At 33.0% G+C, this 17,677-nt stretch overlaps 1 protein-coding gene and 1 long non-coding RNA gene across 2 annotated transcripts; both read right to left on the reverse strand.

Moving 5' to 3' along the window:
* Window positions 1-157: 157 nt before the first annotated feature.
* LOC140825990 (uncharacterized) lies at window positions 158-7,909 on the reverse strand. Its single transcript, XR_012116767.1, has 2 exons — window positions 6,433-7,909; window positions 158-6,400 (listed from the first exon to the last, which is right to left on the reverse strand). It is a non-coding gene; the product is annotated as an uncharacterized lncRNA (long non-coding RNA).
* A 3,304-nt stretch (window positions 7,910-11,213) lies between these two features.
* Window positions 11,214-16,875, reverse strand: LOC140825991 (uncharacterized). The gene is made up of 9 exons (XM_073188071.1): window positions 15,743-16,875; window positions 15,585-15,644; window positions 15,385-15,487; window positions 15,212-15,292; window positions 13,223-13,364; window positions 12,851-12,920; window positions 12,079-12,144; window positions 11,546-11,668; window positions 11,214-11,336 (listed from the first exon to the last, which is right to left on the reverse strand). The coding sequence occupies exons 1-9, from the start codon at window positions 16,689-16,691 to the stop codon at window positions 11,230-11,232; spliced, it is 1,701 nt and encodes a 566-aa protein (XP_073044172.1). The 5' UTR covers window positions 16,692-16,875; the 3' UTR covers window positions 11,214-11,229.
* Window positions 16,876-17,677: the final 802 nt, after the last annotated feature.

Consider the following 17,677-nt stretch of genomic DNA (forward strand, 5'->3'; position numbering starts at 1 on the left):
AAAACAAATGAAGAAAAAGATGTATTATAGTTAAATATTTCTCGTAAAATAGAGTGTATATGACACACAGTTGGGGTACAAAGACTATACGGCCTTAATTATATTTACAGTAATGGATATGTACATATTACATAGAGTGTATATGATACACATGCAATTGGGGTACAAAGACTACACGGCCTTCAAAACCGTGTCATGAAGCCATGAAAATGATACGAAGATGAACAACATCAGTCATGGAAGCAAAAGAGAGGAGAAAACGAAAGAAAATAAAACGAGCAATAAAGAGGTATCTTATGATGCAATGAATCATTCAATCCCAAGATACATGGAAACTGGAAATAGGTTCCAATCTCATAATCCATTCCTTGAAGGATACTTTGCGGAAGAACACACCTGGCTTCATGATAACTGAATGTACTCCTTGTTAGGGACGGGGCGGGTTTACTTGTGAATCGTGTCATTGGAGGATGCCTCTTTAAAACATTTCCGACTTCAACTCATTTGTCGATTGCTTCCACCTCTTCAGCATCCTTCTGCAAAGGCGCACTCACGCACAACTCCAACCAATCATGTTCAAACTCCATACCCTTCACCATCTGTCAAACCTCACAAATCAATAAATTACAACGCTGCGTGGGTAAAGGAAAAAAATACATAATCAATTATGTCACATTGGCTCTGGTTATTCAATATCAGGTCATATAATAAACCGCTGATATAATTTTTCAAATAATTTATGGTCACTCCGAAAACTTCTCTGACGAAAACAAGCTACACTACCTTTGTCAAAAGATCATAGAGTTTTTGCGAAAATGTGTCCATATCAGACATCTGGTACTGGGTTAACAACTTTTGGTCCTTTTACAGATATGAATTAGGAAAATGACCATGCAGTGGCTTGTGTAGCAACCATCCGAGCATCCGAGCCTCTTATATAATGATTTTCGAAGAACTTGATTTCTTTCGTAAGATAAGTTAGAACTATGCATCATCCTTCGTTCATACATTTTAAATTTATTAATTAATGAATTTCGTTTCTTGAAAAAATGATATATAGCCTAACAAAACATGAAGCATGAAATGGTGAGTGATAACTTACTAGTGAATGATATTTTTTTCCAACAAATTCTCGTTTGATTCATAACAAAATACAGACTATAACATACAAAAGCTAGGACATGTCAAAGATGTGTCAGGAATATAACACCAGTATTCACATTATTGCACGCTAAAAACCTACGCTAAACAAGCTCTCACACAAACATACCTCAAAACCAGAAAGCAGAAGTTATATATCACTCTTGCAGAAAATAATCATATAGACCATGCATTGAGTGTCATAAAATGAACTTAATATAAAGGCCACATATATTAATTTAATTTCAAAAGTGACCTTCTCAATCCCTTCTATTCTAAACACGTACTATTATACAGATTTAAATCATCGCTTTTTTAGTGACGACAATAAAAATCGACACAGAAAAGTCCAAAATGGATCATAGTCGAAACTCACGATTGAAAATTTGTGCATTTTTTTAAAGTTGGACATACAAGAATGGTTATGATCAGTAATAAAAAAAACCAACTCAAAACTAACCAGTAAGTGTTTGCAAAAATACTATACATTCTTAGTTTTAAAAAAAAAATAAACCATATATTCTTTAGATACATACACTTTGCCTATATACTAGAGCAACCTATTTTATAATAAATTTCGAATATTAGAATCAAAATGAGATAAATAATGGTTAACACGATGCATGTTGATCTCCACATATTCGTAAATATCAATCAAGAATTTGTAAGTTCATGTTCTATCGATGATCAAAGCAGAATAATTATGTTTTAATCTTCATAACACAAACTTACAAGGACAAATATATGGTCATCAATCATCATTAATGTCAGATCCAAACCACATTCGTAATGAACAACTTAATTTTAGTTTCTATCTCGTTCAGGCCATCTTTTTTATTTCTCTCATCACTCTATCACAGATTTATTTATTGGTCGATGTTGGACTTGCCAAAGCAATTATCAAATAATCTTATCTTATGTGGTTTTATCCCAACATTTTCTTTTCAAAGTTTGTTCCTTATTTGATTTATTCATGTGTAACTACACATTACCTACAAATTGGCATATTGATTAGATACAATAATCTTTCTAAAATGCTAGATTTTCACTCTCCGACACTCACTGCCATGTCACCCCAGCATGCCTTAGAAACATTTTATACTCGCGTTGCATCTCTTGAAATTCTAACTCGGTCAAAAAAACAACCCAAATTTGGTAATTACTCAAATTCTCATTTGGTGAACTACTAGTTAACACATGATTAAAGGGTTATTAATTAAACATTATTTTGAAAGTGATTAATTGATGATCAGCATGTTGGAATCCAATAAATTTAGAATGGATAACACAATATAATTCAGATTACCCTATCCCGAGAAATCCAACTACACAAATGTAATTATGACATGTTCCAGATAATTCGGATTTTTTGAACTAGTCCGGATGCAACCTATAAATAGAAATTGATTTCATTTGTTCCCTACATCGCTTTCCCCCGCTTCTCTATCGAGTTTCAGCCATATGCAATAGGTTTTTAGTCAGTTTCTAGGGCAGTTTAGCGTCGGAAAGCTTCAGAGCTAGTTCTGAATCGAGGAAGGGTCAGTGAGCTGAGACACGGATATCGAGATGTCACGAGCGGACTGACGACGGATGCATTTTACTAAAGCCTTAAATAGTGAATCAAAGATCATTAGGAAGAACTTTGAAGCATGTTTAGTAATTTTGGATATGGCATGATAATGATTTCAGTATGTTGGTATTGTAGGGGTTCAGACGAGTAGACTTTTTGTCAGATTGTTTTAGTGACGTACGTGATGTACTGACTGAGATATCTAAACGTAGTATACACACTTATTATGCAACATATTTATTTGTTCATGATAAATGTTTTACTGCTTGGACATATTATGCACGACATATCACGTTGGGCCTGATATCTTTCGAGATATACCTCGTTTGTTTGGGTCGTTCAGCCCTATTCTGTATTGTGGCCGGTTGGGTGTTGAGAGCTACCGTGTCTAATGGGACTCACGGGCTCTGATGACCCTGGACATTATAGGTTTACGTCTTGATGATAACTGTGGGAGTCAAAACATTTATATTGCAGATCAGAGACTACACATTCAGGCTTCTCTAGACTGAGCATGAGATTCTAGACTTGATCCTTGATATCCAAGCATATTGCATTTCGCATGCGTCATATTGGTTTGTATACTCGTACATTCTCGTATAGGGCGATTGTCGTTCATGTCTTTGTTTTCATCTTGGACATCCCATTCCAAAGGGCAGATCTTAGGTTCGACGGTTCAAATGGCCAGGGCAGTGACAAGAGCAATTGGGCTTTTGGTGATCCACTAGAAGTTTTTATTTGGTTTATTGTATTCTCGTGCAACATTATGAATTCAATACGGTTGTATTAACCTTTAAGACTGAGATTATTATTTTGTTTTCGTTTGGGTTGTAAGATGATTAAGTTATTTGATTTTCGTTGTTTAATTTGTTGTTATCAAGTTTAATTATGCATGCTTATTAGTCTGTTTAGTAGAGGCTCGAGTCAGGCGCTACAAATTCACAATGATATGGTGGCCTATAAGAATATGATTAAGCAACGAAGAGAAGAAATTTTAGTTTTCTTTTCATTTCCATCAACATTTGAAAGGAAATTTGCCTTCTAAATATATAACACATTTTCCTTTCTTTTCTTTCCATTAAAATCTCTCAAACAAAGTTTTTAATTTCCCATCACTTAACTTTTTTCCCTTCTAAATCCAAACTCTCATACAAAGCCTCAATGATTGTTCATGCTTTTATTAACAGAATATCCCAAGCTCAAAGATGGTTGACAAGTTAAATTTACTAGCAAGAAAGCTTTCAATGCCATCTAAACTCCTATTGTTTCATGATTGTGATAAAAAGAAGCGACTAAATCAATGAGTCATTTCCTCTATTGGGATGTACTTAGATCAAATACAATGGTGTAACGCAGATGAGGGTAGGGCATTGACAGAGAAGAGAGGAAAATAATTGAAGAGGCTTCTTTTAACAATAATGATTTTTACGATTCTTTATACAATGTCATTCAAATTGCAAGCATAAAAAGCTCTTATTTTTTCTAAAGATAATTCCGAAGGTATCATGTATAGGAACACTGAACATCAAGATAGGTATTTGTGGAGGTGTTAACTTGGTGTTGCCATGTTTTGATTCCGTCACAAACTTTGATCTGGTTTACTCCGAGATTTTAAGGATTCTTATACTGAGGCAAAATGATGTTAACCTTCACCATGATCCACAAACAATTAATAGAGAACCGTAAAAGAAAGAATCAAGATCATTGGAGCTCCAAGTATTGTCCATGTTTAGCAAGGGAAATGTCAGATAATACATGGAAAGTCAGAAAGGTATAAACAGAATTTAAATCAGCTAATCAATTAGTCATACACAATATTAAATTACTACCATTTAATGCGCCTGAACTAGCTTAGTTTATTGTTTAATTTCAAGTGTTAATGATTAATATAGAGTATGCCCTCAAACATGTCATGGTTTAAGCCCATTTTGCAACTATAGTTAGGGTTTCATCCCCATTTAAGGCACCGTATGAGATGTTTAGTTAAAAACTCATAATAAGAGCTATTGCCTTCTGTTTTTGTTCATGAAAACTTGTCCAAGTATTTCAAAACTTGACTAATCACCCTCGTATATTCTCACGCATAGGGTTTGGTCTCTATAACTCAGTACCATTATTCTTCCAGGTAAAAGCGTCCATATTTAGCAGGCTAAAGCTTTCCATCATGATGTGACTTCTTTAATTTAGCTTTCTTATAGATTTGTTTACAGTTTATGCATGTTGGCTTTTTTTACGCATTTTTGGGGTTCTGACTACCCTTACTGTAATTGCAACTCCATCATACATATCTTGCAAGATCTTTGCATGCCTAAAGAGCTCTTCTTTCACCCAACAGCCACTTCACATTTTCCTCCCTATATCTTATGCCTTTTCAGGTTCATAATATTATATGCAAGTCGCTTATGCCACTGTATCTTTCTATCACTGCACTTTATCATAAAATAGTCATTAACAAAATGCCATTACCCACGAGGGATTTTTAGCACCAACTTTGTCAATGAAAATAACAATCCTACTGTACTAGAAGAATTCAAGATTTCTGACCAGCACGACATTGAACTTTCAACATGGCAATAGATAAAAACAGGCAGACCAATAGGAACAGAAGTTACTTGAGGAATTGAGTATTTGATAAATAATTCGTGTAACTTTTTAAGTAACTACTAACTATCCACATTCAAGGGTTGGAAACAAGCTCTTGAGGTGCAAATGCATGAAGTAAAAGATTCTTCATTGTTATCAAAGGAAACTACTTGATACCATGAACAAGTCTTGACATTGATTTTTTGAGCCTTGAAGTTACTTTATAATTCAAATGCTATGATTTACTCTTGAAGATGTTCAACATATATCATCATGTTGCCTGCAATTTATTTTCATCCCTCTTGTTTCTCTATATGATTCACAGTCACACACATATATCTAGATATATTTATAACCAAAGGTTTCTTGATTTTGATGTCTTCTGATTTCACATATAGAACCACTTAAAGGATCTTTAGAATGATGAACTAGAATCAGTTCAAAATTTGAGTCTGATCCCATATCAACAAGGTGCCATGATCGACTTTGAAACTATTTTCCGCATAAGGAAAACTAAGAAGTCAGTAGCAAATGCACATGTATGACAATGACAAGAGTCTAATACTATATAGTATACTTTACGCTTTGGGTTCAAAAGGTATTTCATGGTTATTTTCCCAGTAATCCCTCCATAAGACAAAAATAAAAAGTTATTTAATCTGACACAGGTTTTGATGAAACTTTGGTGCTAACCACTAAGTGATGAAAGATCCCATCTTGTAAAATCTGATAAGCGACGTTTCATTTCTAAACATATGGAACTATCTTTCGTATAGTGACACTGAACCTAGGACCTACTTCTCGAATAGATCTGATGTTATTTAAAAATTTCGACTTTTAAACATGTGGCATTTAAACTTTGACCAATTGTAACAAGAAAACTGCATTATTACGCTATGTTAATATTCTTAAATGGTTAAATGCTGCGTCGCAAATTCTCAACAAATTTCAGTACCATCACCTAGTTTTTTCGGGTTAATCTGATGATCATAAAATTCACAAGGCTGTTTTACACAATCTAAAGATTGTGAATATCCATGCCACAATCCACACAGGCTTCGTTCTTTCTAGTACAAAATCCTACTACAAATCCTTCCTTTACACAAACTATCACTCTATACTCGTATCTATTTAACCACAATCACTAAGAAACTAAATATCGAATCTGATAGAATGAACAAGAGAGCATCTGTAGTATAATGAAAATCAAGCAACACCAGATTAAACAAGTAACGTATAAAATGCAACCGAATAAAGCTTCCACTTTTGACAAGCCAACAGCACGAAGAAGACTAAACAAGTAAACAGTACCTGATATTCCAGATTTTGTGAGGGATTTTTCAACACATCCACTAAAATTAATTACGAGCCGTCAAATTACTGAGAAGAGAATTGACCCAAAAACAACAAAGGAAAAAAAAAGAAGATTACCAGGTTTATGAATGCATAAAATACCTTACCAGTCCATGTACATACGAACTCTCCTTATCTGTCTATGATTCTGAAACAGAAATAAGAACTTGAAACTCTAGGAAAACAGCAACTCACATAAAATAAACTCATTAAATCAAATTTCCAGCCACTACGATTCAAGGTTCAAAGAATCTTAAAGTGGGTTCATCATTCCAAATTAAAAACCCAAGTTTTTCCCGTAAAGAAAAAAGAAAATTGCGTATAAAATAAAGGGGAAATGTCAGAAATGTGAATATGAAAAGAAAAACATGAGATTCAGATTTCAGCTGGTTACTGTACACCTTTTGGCTTGGGAACGGATAAGGATGATCGGAAAAACATTGTAAAAAGATAAAGTCTTTTTTCCTGGAGTTTATTAAATTCAATAAGATTACCCTAGCAAAACTCGAGTCTTTTTCCGTTAAAACAAGAACAGTACCCGGGTGTACCTGAACAAACCCAATTCGTCCTCTCGAAAAGCAACATCAAAATACACGCTCCAGAACTCCACCCCGATAATAAATTATTAACATTTTAGTAGTGGATAACTTAAATTATTATAAAATAACAATATTTTCCTAAAAAATAATGAAAGAAAAAAAACAAGAATCCATCCGGGAAAATAAAGTAATTCGCAGGTTTCCATCACTAACATGAAATAAGATGAATTTTTTCCTTCGCCAAAAAAAAAAAAAGAAATAGCATTTAAAACATATGAAGTACCAACAAGAGAAAAAAAAACACAGATTGCTGCGAAATATGTAGTGTGCGCGTCTGTTTCTCAGTGCCGGTGTGTGCTCATGCTTGGTCAGAATCCTGTGTCAGTGGCAGGTGGCTTATGTAATCGAGTTCCCCATTTTCACTATTTAACGCTAACATATCACGGATTAATCCGTTTTTCAAGCATTCCCAGAGCATAAAACGAGATTAAACAATAAAATTAATGAAATTACGTCACAAATTGAAGTGGGTAACAGAAGATATATAAGCTCAAGAACCAGCGAGGGATAGGGAAAGAGAGAGAAGCTGACGGAAAAGTAATGAGCACACGCATACACAAAAGCATACTTCTTATACAATTGCCTGCGTATGCTCACTCTCTTCTGTCAAGTCCTCTCCCCCTCACTCATCCGAAAAAATCCAAAACCCATCAATATTTTCTGGACTTACTGCCTGTTCTTGGCCCATCTTTGTTGTAATTTTCGTGGAAAAGGATCAGATCTGAAAATCAAAGAGAAACCCTTTTTTAAAAAGGCCTTTTGTACATAAAAGCAACAAGCTTTTGCCAGAAACCACATGCCCACAAGAATTTCTAATCGAACCATTAGGGTTTCGTAAATCTTGAGTATGACTGCCGGAGAAAACAACCTCCACCATGTTTATAGCTCCTCCGGTCCATGCAGTGCACAGAACAGTTGATCAAGGTTCATGAACAATAATTTTTGCTTTAAGAGATCACAAATTTCGGTGTGTCATGGGCAGTGGCATTTTCTTCGCACTTCTGGTTGTCTCGGGCTTCTTCGTACGTTCTTATCACCTCACATTTAAAGGAGCGAGGGTACAAAGGACGATGGAGGAATCTTCGTAAAGATTGACATTATTTGAATCAAACCTCCTTCCCCAATGCTGTTGACTATGTGGGAGAGACGTGTGCACGGTGGATTGGTTTGGGAAAACTACTGGGATTCGATGTGTCAGAATGGAAGCTGGAACGCTGTATACCGTATTTGTTTCCGGGGTGGGGTTGAATCGACTTGTATTCGGTTCGATACGATCATACGGACAAAAAATACATCTGATCTTGTAAAATTTCAAGTGGCAATAAAACGAATAGATTCGCTGATTTGATGAAGTCGAAACGACTAAAAAGTTGCTGGAGAAATAACATGCATTGTTTGTATAATTTATATGTTTTTTTTTTAAGTTGTCGTCAATTCACAGTTCAATCAATTAACTGTTTTTTCTATTTTAGTATTTTTTATCGCATTATTGACATGACATCGAACGTATAAACAGTTTTGATATCATGGCATTACATCAGGAAAAAAAATTAAAATTAAAAGTACAAATTAATTGACTGAAAGAATACTTACATTAACTAACAACATGATCAAACCTGAAATACATACAAGTCACAACGAAAAATATAAATATCTAAATTATTTAAAGACAAAATATCAAAAAGTTACCTCATAAAAAATCTCTTTTGACTCTGAAATCACGGTAGATAGCAAGAAAAAAATATAGAAATTGAAATATTTTACATAAGGGCATGTTAAACATTCACGACGTTAAAATTTTCATTATATTTTCTTATAATAGTGAGATTATGTTATTGAGATAGTATTGAAATATGATTTTTTTAATTTCATTTAATAACTTTGGTATTTAAAAAATATAATGATTAAAATAATGATACATATAATTAAATTTTAAAACATAATTAAAAAGTACACATAATTAGAAACAAATGGCACATAATTAAAAATACTCGATTGAAAAATGGAATAATTCCACTATGCATCACATGTAAACTCCAAATATATGTTCGATAAAGTCCATTTGAAGTCTGTGGTGCAATCTCGATCATTAATGTCAGCATGTCGCTCCAGAAAAATGTTGAACTCAACGGTAGGATATATTGAAGGGACAACATCTGAAGGCACATTTCATCATCTTGAGCTAAGAAATCATGATTTTTCAGCATATCATCCATTTCGTCCTCAATAATCATGTTAAGAAGAATGATACAAGTTTTCATTATATAATAATAATATAAATCAGTTGGATCTCACATGTGAAATGAACATCTTAATTACTATATGACAGCATGCTTAGAGTACACAAAATGCTTGCTCAATATCTTTTCTAACCCCTCTCGATATCGTGCAAAAATCTTATGTTTTTTTTCGAGCGAGGCCAATGGAAGGTTTTCACAAAGGTGGCCCAAGATAGATAAAAATCATTTGCGAGGTAGTAGCTCATGTTGTACGGGTTCCCGTTTACCTCAAACCGCATTAGGGGCTTCACCTTTTGCAATGTTTAAGAACAAATTGGACCTATTCAGCACGTATGCATGTCAAATCCATAAATCCCTCAATGCAGTAGCATGTAATATGATTGAAGGTTTTTTTTTATGTTCACCTTGATATTATCCTGCCCAAACTGTTGGACAATTATTCCAAGCTCAGTGCATGAAATCAATGCTTCCAAACATCCCGAGAAACCATCGTTAAGATTTTTCACAAGTTAGTCGAGCAACGTCTGTAGATATATATTGGTTTCCTAAAATATTGCTAAAAAAAAATATCATACAACTCCCTTCAAAAAAAATTCAAACAATATTCCAACGTTGTCGAAGTACTCATCCTTATGTATTGGTCAACTTCATCACCTACAGCATCATATGCAAACAGCTGGATCTCAGTCGAAAGCTTCTGAAGTAATAACAACCATAGCTTACTGGTTGCGTTATGTTGGAAAAATTAAGGCGCAATTGGTTTGTAAAGTTTCCAAAATTCTTGAATACAAAGATTTCCTCATTCGGAATTACCTTAGAAAATATTTCTCAATGTAAATGGGATTATCGAAGTATTAAATCTTTCATCCCAACAACACGTTTTTTCTTTCCGTTTGTAGCCATTTACACGACTTGACTTTCCTAATTCAAGCACTACAGCAGTGCGTGCCAGTTATCTCCAGGTTGATGATCGTCTTGACGAAAAGAGCAATTGGTTGATCACAGGGTGAGACACATTTTCATCATCCGATGATGAAGAGTCTATTTTTGATATGAGAAATATGGAAGAATCCTTACGGAAAAATATTTGAGATTGTGTATGTGAAAGAAATTAAAGATTGTGTAAAACTAAAATCAAATTAATTATAGACAAATGTTTGGATTTTATAAAATATAATTGTTGGATTTTCAGAACCTAAAAAAAATTCCACAGTTTTCACAATATTCATATTGTTATTATGATTTTTAAAATGATTTTGTTTTTAAAACGACCAAATTAATTTGGTTGTTAGATCCAAATTAAATAAAAAAAATTAATGATGGATGCTTAATCGCACACAGAGTCTCCGTGCGAAGCCCACCATTTTCCTTGCAGGTGAAAACATCCCTCACCTCTTGGAGAACGAGAAATCCAATGATCCGGTGAAGGCGTGAAGCAGCGGTTCACAATATGTACTACTATAAATATATCACGCTTTTGTGTTGGGCCAAGTTCAAAAATTTCAATATGATTTATATATATATATATATATATATATATATATATATATATATATATGATTTGAGCACCAAAAACTTGAATTCTCTTCTGAAACAAAAAAAACGTAAGAGAATTTAATGTTAATAACGTATGTATATATGATGCTATATATATATATATATAGCATGAAAAAGATATATAATATGACCACAATGCAAATTCCTAATTAATCAGCAAACAGCTTTCCGGTTTAGTAAATTAGGATCACGCATTTATCCTACTTTTAACTTCACTTCTTCCTTCTCCTTGTTCATGTTCCTCTCTTATCAAAGACTGTTGGTAACACTTTAAGGCAACATATAGCATGAACACTGCGTAACATAAAATTTCATTGATATTAATAAAAAAAAAATATATTCAAGATCTGTACATTTTTAATATTACGTACATAAGTTTCTTATTTTTATTGAAAATTACAGACTTAATTATTTAACAATATCTTTATGATGGTTATTTTTTAAAAAAATTATTATTGAAACATTATTTTAATATTAGAACAAAAGAATGTTTAGTCTGTTACCTGTCCAAAGTCGTGCGATTACAGATGATAGGTTCCAAACAAGAGAAAAGGTTGCAAATCCAACGGCTTTCTTGTGAGTGCATGACTCCCAAACGTCAATAAACCGTCGGATCCAGAAGATCCCTTGATGTAATAAACAATTAACAAAAGTACTAGCAAACATTAAAAAAAACAAACAAAGACGCCAGTTGGCACACAAATCTAGAGAGCTCGGCCCTACTGTCGGTAAATTTATTTATTTTAATTAATTACACTGTCTGTTAACTCTTAACCATTTGAATTTTCACAGACTCTTATGAGACTGTTCACATATTAATTTTGTGAGACGAATATCTTATTTAGATTATCCATAAAAAAATATTATTTTAAAAAAAAATTATTTTATAAAAATAAATTCTGCAGACAAACATCTGATCAAAATAAATTCGATGCCAGAAACAATGGAATATAATAAATGAAAATAATAGTGTCGGCCAACGTAAATAATAATAATAATTGCATAAAATTCAGAGTTGGGTGATTTATTTAATTACCGTATGCAGTTATCTGAACGGAATAGGAGGAGCAGACTTTTGGCAACGTAAATACTCCAATAAACCCTGTTGTTGTCATGTCAAATAAATTTTTTTACTGCGATAATAATATAAATACATAAATAAACTTAAATACCAAAAAATTTATGAGCTTTTGTCTAATATATCTACTATAAATTTTTATTTTAAGGTTAGTCTAATATAGGGCTTTACTTCTCTCATATATAACCCAAGGCCCGTAATCGTACATTTAGCATGTTGGTTTCAATTATAAACACCTATATATGTAATCAAAACTAGGATAAACTATCTGCATGGGGGTGGTCTTCAAGTTGAAGAAATAGATATATTTGGTCACAAGTTTTATTTTTTATCAGAATCTTTTTAGGCGAGTATGTCACACAAATTTTTTCTTAATATTGTTTATTTTATTGACGTAGTTTGTAGGTTACTGCGTTCAACTCGAGAATTTATCCTGTACATATCTACAGATAACTAATGTGTGTTCTCTCGTTTAAAAAAACATCAAATAAACAATAATCTATCCCGTTGGATAAACTATAATCCATCTATTTTAAGATTCTAAACGAACCGAATTTTTACACCAAATAAACTGTAATCCATCACCATGTTAAGCTCTTCATAATTTTTTGGTTCTTTAAAAAAAAATTTCTCTTTTCCATTTTACTAATTTACCCATCAAAAGCCCATTATCAATTTCAAATAAAGGGGAAAAAAAAAAAGCAAGGGTAGTTGGTGTGGGGGGATGTACCTAATTTAGCCATCTTCCACATTGTGATAGAGCTGCCACATCTTGCCAAAACAAACAGAAGCACTGCCAACTGCCAGAGGCTAAAATTGTCATCTTCCCAAAATATAATATTTCCACAGTATGCCAAAAATAAATAAAGTTGGTATGTGTGTTGTACAGTTTAAATTTTTTTTAAAAAAAATTTGAGTTAAATAATTTTTTTAATTAATTGGATTATTTTATAAAACATAGTAATTGCAATTATCAAAATCCAACGATAAATTTGGTAAAGTATCAAAATAAAAAACATATCTTGATATAAATTTGTTTGGCTCTGTTGGATCAAGTTTAATACATGATATAAGATAATAAAGGGCATAAATGAGATTTCACCTTCATCGTGGTGACAGGATCCCCGGAGAAAAGGGCTCTCAGTTTAAGGAGGAACTCATTCACACAAGGAAGAAGCAATTTTACTGCCCAAATGGCTTCTTCCTCTCTGATCACATAATCTTCAATGGGGTTATTATCAATACTAGGGGTGTCCAACGGTCGGTTTGGTTCGGTTTTAATAAACTTCGGTTCGGTTTTTCGGTTTACGGTTTTTCGAATGCCTAATCCTAAACCAAACCATTTTAATTCGGTCCGGTTTGGTTTTTTTGTATTACGGTTTGGTTATTACGGTCGGTTATTACGGTTTGTGTAATAAATTTAGTTATAAATAAAGTTGTACGTTATAAATTTAAAAAAAATATAATAAAAAACCACAATCAAATTTGTTTGATTATCTTACAAAAACCAAAATAAAGTAATCAAAAATAGGCATAGCTATCATTCGTGTTACCAATTTGTCAAGTATCTCACAAACATCAAAATAATAAAAATTACAGCAATGACAATTATAAGCAATTTGGAATTTGGATATATTGATAGTGAATAATTCCAGCAATGGATTTATCAACTCTTGCAATAAAAATTCTCATGTGTATGGAAATTAAAATATCAACACATTATAAAAAGAATAAGTTCATATAAATTAGATCAACTTAACAAACCTGATTGCAAGTCACAACTATATATCAATAATGCAAGAATCTCTTCCATCATTGATAAAATCTAGAAAAATTTAAAAACAAGTATCATCAACCGATAAAGAATAAAATAATTATAACATTAAAGATATGAGATATATAAATTAGAGAGCAGAGAACTACCAAAGCAACACATGTTTCTTCTTCTCCAATCTAGACTTGTGTTGTTGGTTTATTGAAAAGGAAATGTGTGAAGCAAGACACAAGCACAACAATTCAACAAAGGTGTGCGACTGCGGCTGAAATTTTGAATGTCAAAACCTAAGTTGGGACATGTTTGGTTTATTTTTAAGTTCTATTTTTAATTTTTAAGTTGGGACATGTTTGGAGTACAATATAATAAAAAAAACAAATAATTCTCATATATTCGGTTTTTCGGTTTTTTCGGTTTTTTTTAAAAAAACCGAAAACCGAACCGGAAAACCGAAAATGCGTAATATAGAAACCGAAACCGGTCAAATAACCGAAAAAACCGAACCGTAAAAACCGAATTTTACGGTTCGGCCGGTTTTTTCGGTTTTAACCGAAATTTGAACACCCCTGATCAATACTCACCCTATTTGTTTGAGAGGAAAAAAAAAGAAAAAAAGAGAGAGATCAATTGAACTCATTCATATTTTTTAAAACATCATTGTACACTGCGTATTTTTTATATAAAAAATTCATATAAAATTGTCTCATTGATCAATATTATAAGACATATCTCATATCGAACACGACCGATTAAAAAATATTACTACTTCTTACTCCAGATCGATTATCGAATCGATCTACACACGAATATAAATATGTGAAACTATTTGTACTCGATTTTATAAAAGATAAGGTCGCCAAAAAAAAAAACCAGCATCAAATATTGGTTACAACATATAAGAAACCAATGCTGAACTTTTACAAATCCCACATTTTGTTAAAGATGGTCCTCCATATGATCTTCTCATATCTACACGCTTGGTACTACGTGTGTTTTCTGTAAACAATAAATTGATTAATAAAAAAGTATGATATGGTCGACCATTATCAAATATTTTGGCCCAATTTTATCTAAAACTTTGTTGGCTTAAAAATAAAAAAAAAAACAAATAATTAAAACAAAAATTGTGTGAGACGATCTTACGAGTCGTATTTTGTGAGACAAATTTCTTATTTGGATCATCTATGAAAAAACACTACTTTTTATGATAAAAGTAGTACTTTCGTTGTGAATATCGGTAAGGTTGATCCGTCTTACATATAAAGATTCGTGAGCCCGTCTCACAAGAGACCTACTCAATAATTAATAGTAAATTACCTGCTATTGCTAACGAGGGATCTGAAAAGAAAATTCACAGCAAGATACGCAAGGCCTAAATAGGAAACCACAGAAATGAAGCTGCAAATATCCCATAAAATCATACAAAATATTATTTTAACATTATCATTAATTCTATAATTATAAATTGTTAAATAATTTAAATATATAACCTTATATTAAGATCCTTCGTGTAAGAAGATGAAATCATCGCAAATGTTCCAATGCCAAATATGAAAGATGATTTCGCTACATCCCTCCACATGATCAAGTCAGCTGCACAAATCCAAACATGAAAGGGAATTTTATAAACTAATCTGAAATTCATCCAAAATATAAAAAAATTCGAGGGATTTGGGAATTTGGAACTCACCAAAAGTCTGTAATTTGCTCCGAGTTCTTGGAACTCCATGGGAATTATCTGAATCTGGAACTAGAAGAAGGATGAAGAAGAAGAAAACTTACAGAGGGCAGAGCATTAAAAATATATACAATTGGATGAAGAATTTCCAGAGAGAACTCAAGATTTACTTGGGATAAATTTAGTGGGATTTTGACGAATTTTGGCAAGATTCATAGCTGGTGGCAGCTGCTTCTTCACAATGGGTGAATTTATCATAGATTTTTGACTTCCCAGAAGCAGTTTCTTCTCCTGGATCACTGATTTCGTTGGCTTACTTTCTGGCGAACTTATCTCTTTAATTTCAAGATTCTTTTCTACAATCTCCACCTCAACTTTCTTATCATCATCATCATCTTTTTCTGTATTCTTGATTTTGTCAGCATTGCTTGCGACTTCCTCCACTTCACATACACCAAGTTCCTCTTCAGATCTCGATTTTCTCCCCAATAGGATCTTGTCGAATTTCCCGACAGATCCTTCATGATCATTGCCTATTACCTTCACCGATGGAGGTGAAGGAGAATTCTTCAAATTCCCATCAGTAAGTTCCTCAATCCCCACCTTCTCCGGCTTGGAATTCTCATCCCTCGTTTCCTCGGGAGAATCCGATTTCACTTTCCTCAACTGAGCCGAGATTGGTCTAGTTTTCTTGACCTGGACTGGGTTTTTCTTAGCATTCCCATCGGCAGAATCAGTCGATTCCTTGAACTTGTCATCCAAATTCTTGCACACATCCGATCTCTGCCTACCAATTTGAATTGGGCTGCCTTCAAAACCATCAGATTTCCATGTTCTCCTCTTAGCCGACCCGCTCCCTCCCCTAACTGGGCTCTGTTTGGCTCCAACTCCTTTATCCACAGGGCCAACTGCCTCATTGTTGTTCACGGGACTAGCAGTGCCACCAGTGGTGCGTACAATCTGAGTTTTTTCTTCAGGAATCGGATGATTGGCATTGAAGACTTTGATGCCACCTTTGAATTCATCGAGCTTCATTCTGGTCTCCCAGACAGAGCCTGATTTTGGGGCACTTGCTCTTCTTCTGCTGACACCCGAATCCATTGCTTCTTTAGTACTCATTTAGAGCACTGATCTGTAATGAGTAGTGAGGGGACCCAATTCAAAAATGGAGTGGTATTAGATGGATAGATGGTGACTTTGAGCTCAAGGAATTTGATGAAATTATGGAATATTTTTCCCATTCAGAGAAAGGAGAGAGACTCAAGAGAGGGACTGTTCAATAATCTCTCTTTTCTCTTTTTCTTATGAAAGAATATGATAGCATGGTTTAAAAATTAAAATCATATCTGCGGAGATTATGTCTTTAAAGCAGTAATCAACTTTATAGATTATAAATTGGTCAGTAGCATTTGAAAATAAAAGTGCAAAACTCGCATTTTTTTAGATGAAATGTTTGATAAATAAGTTAAGCTAACACTAGTTTTTTAATAAAATATCAAAAATATCTTTGTTGAAGTGTTTGCGAAAGATAAGATTTTAATTGTATTGTAAATAATAATTTGGATCAGACAGAAAAATTGAAGATAAGAGTGTCTAGTAAATTAATACTCAGTTTTCAAGAATCAAGATCAACATGGAATTGGCTTGTGAATTTGAATTAATTAGAAGTAGAAGTATTTTTTCTTTTTAAAAAAAGTGAAAAACAACTTTTCTTTAGAGGTTGGTTAAAATTCAATTTTGACAAAAAATAAAATTAAAATTGAATTTATAAGTTGGGAGTGATGAATGAGCCGTGAGTAAACCGAATATGTATAGGATGAATATGTATTAAATTTTGGCTCGATTTGATCAGTTAGGTGGATTAAATTAATGGTCTCTTAATTGCATCCACCACAGGTTTTAAGCGCTCAAGTAGTTAGTTCTTAGAGGCATGCATGTGGAGCTAGATTTAATTAAATGTTACTTTAATACAAGTTGTTAAAATAAAATTCAATAATTTAAGGAATTTTAAATTTATAAACACAAATTATAATTTATACAAGACTCGTCAAGTTTTAAGATTGCCATATAAGTAAGTTTCATCACAATTTAATCATTTAAACTAA

This window comes from Primulina eburnea, chromosome 3 (genome assembly GCF_022965805.1).
Source record: "Primulina eburnea isolate SZY01 chromosome 3, ASM2296580v1, whole genome shotgun sequence".
NCBI lineage: Eukaryota > Viridiplantae > Streptophyta > Magnoliopsida > Lamiales > Gesneriaceae > Primulina > Primulina eburnea.

Excerpts from the sequence above, each read along its gene's own strand:
- LOC140825991 (XM_073188071.1), bottom strand. The coding sequence starts at position 16,691 with ATGAGTACTAAAGAAGCAATGGATTCGGGTGTCAGCAGAAGAAGAGCA. Across the intron at positions 15,645-15,742 it reads TCCCACTAAATTTATCCCAA|TTCCAGATTCAGATAATTCC; the intron begins GTAAATCTTGAG and ends TCCTTCTTCTAG. Across the intron at positions 15,293-15,384 it reads ACGAAGGATCTTAATATAAG|CTTCATTTCTGTGGTTTCCT; the intron begins GTTATATATTTA and ends GGATATTTGCAG.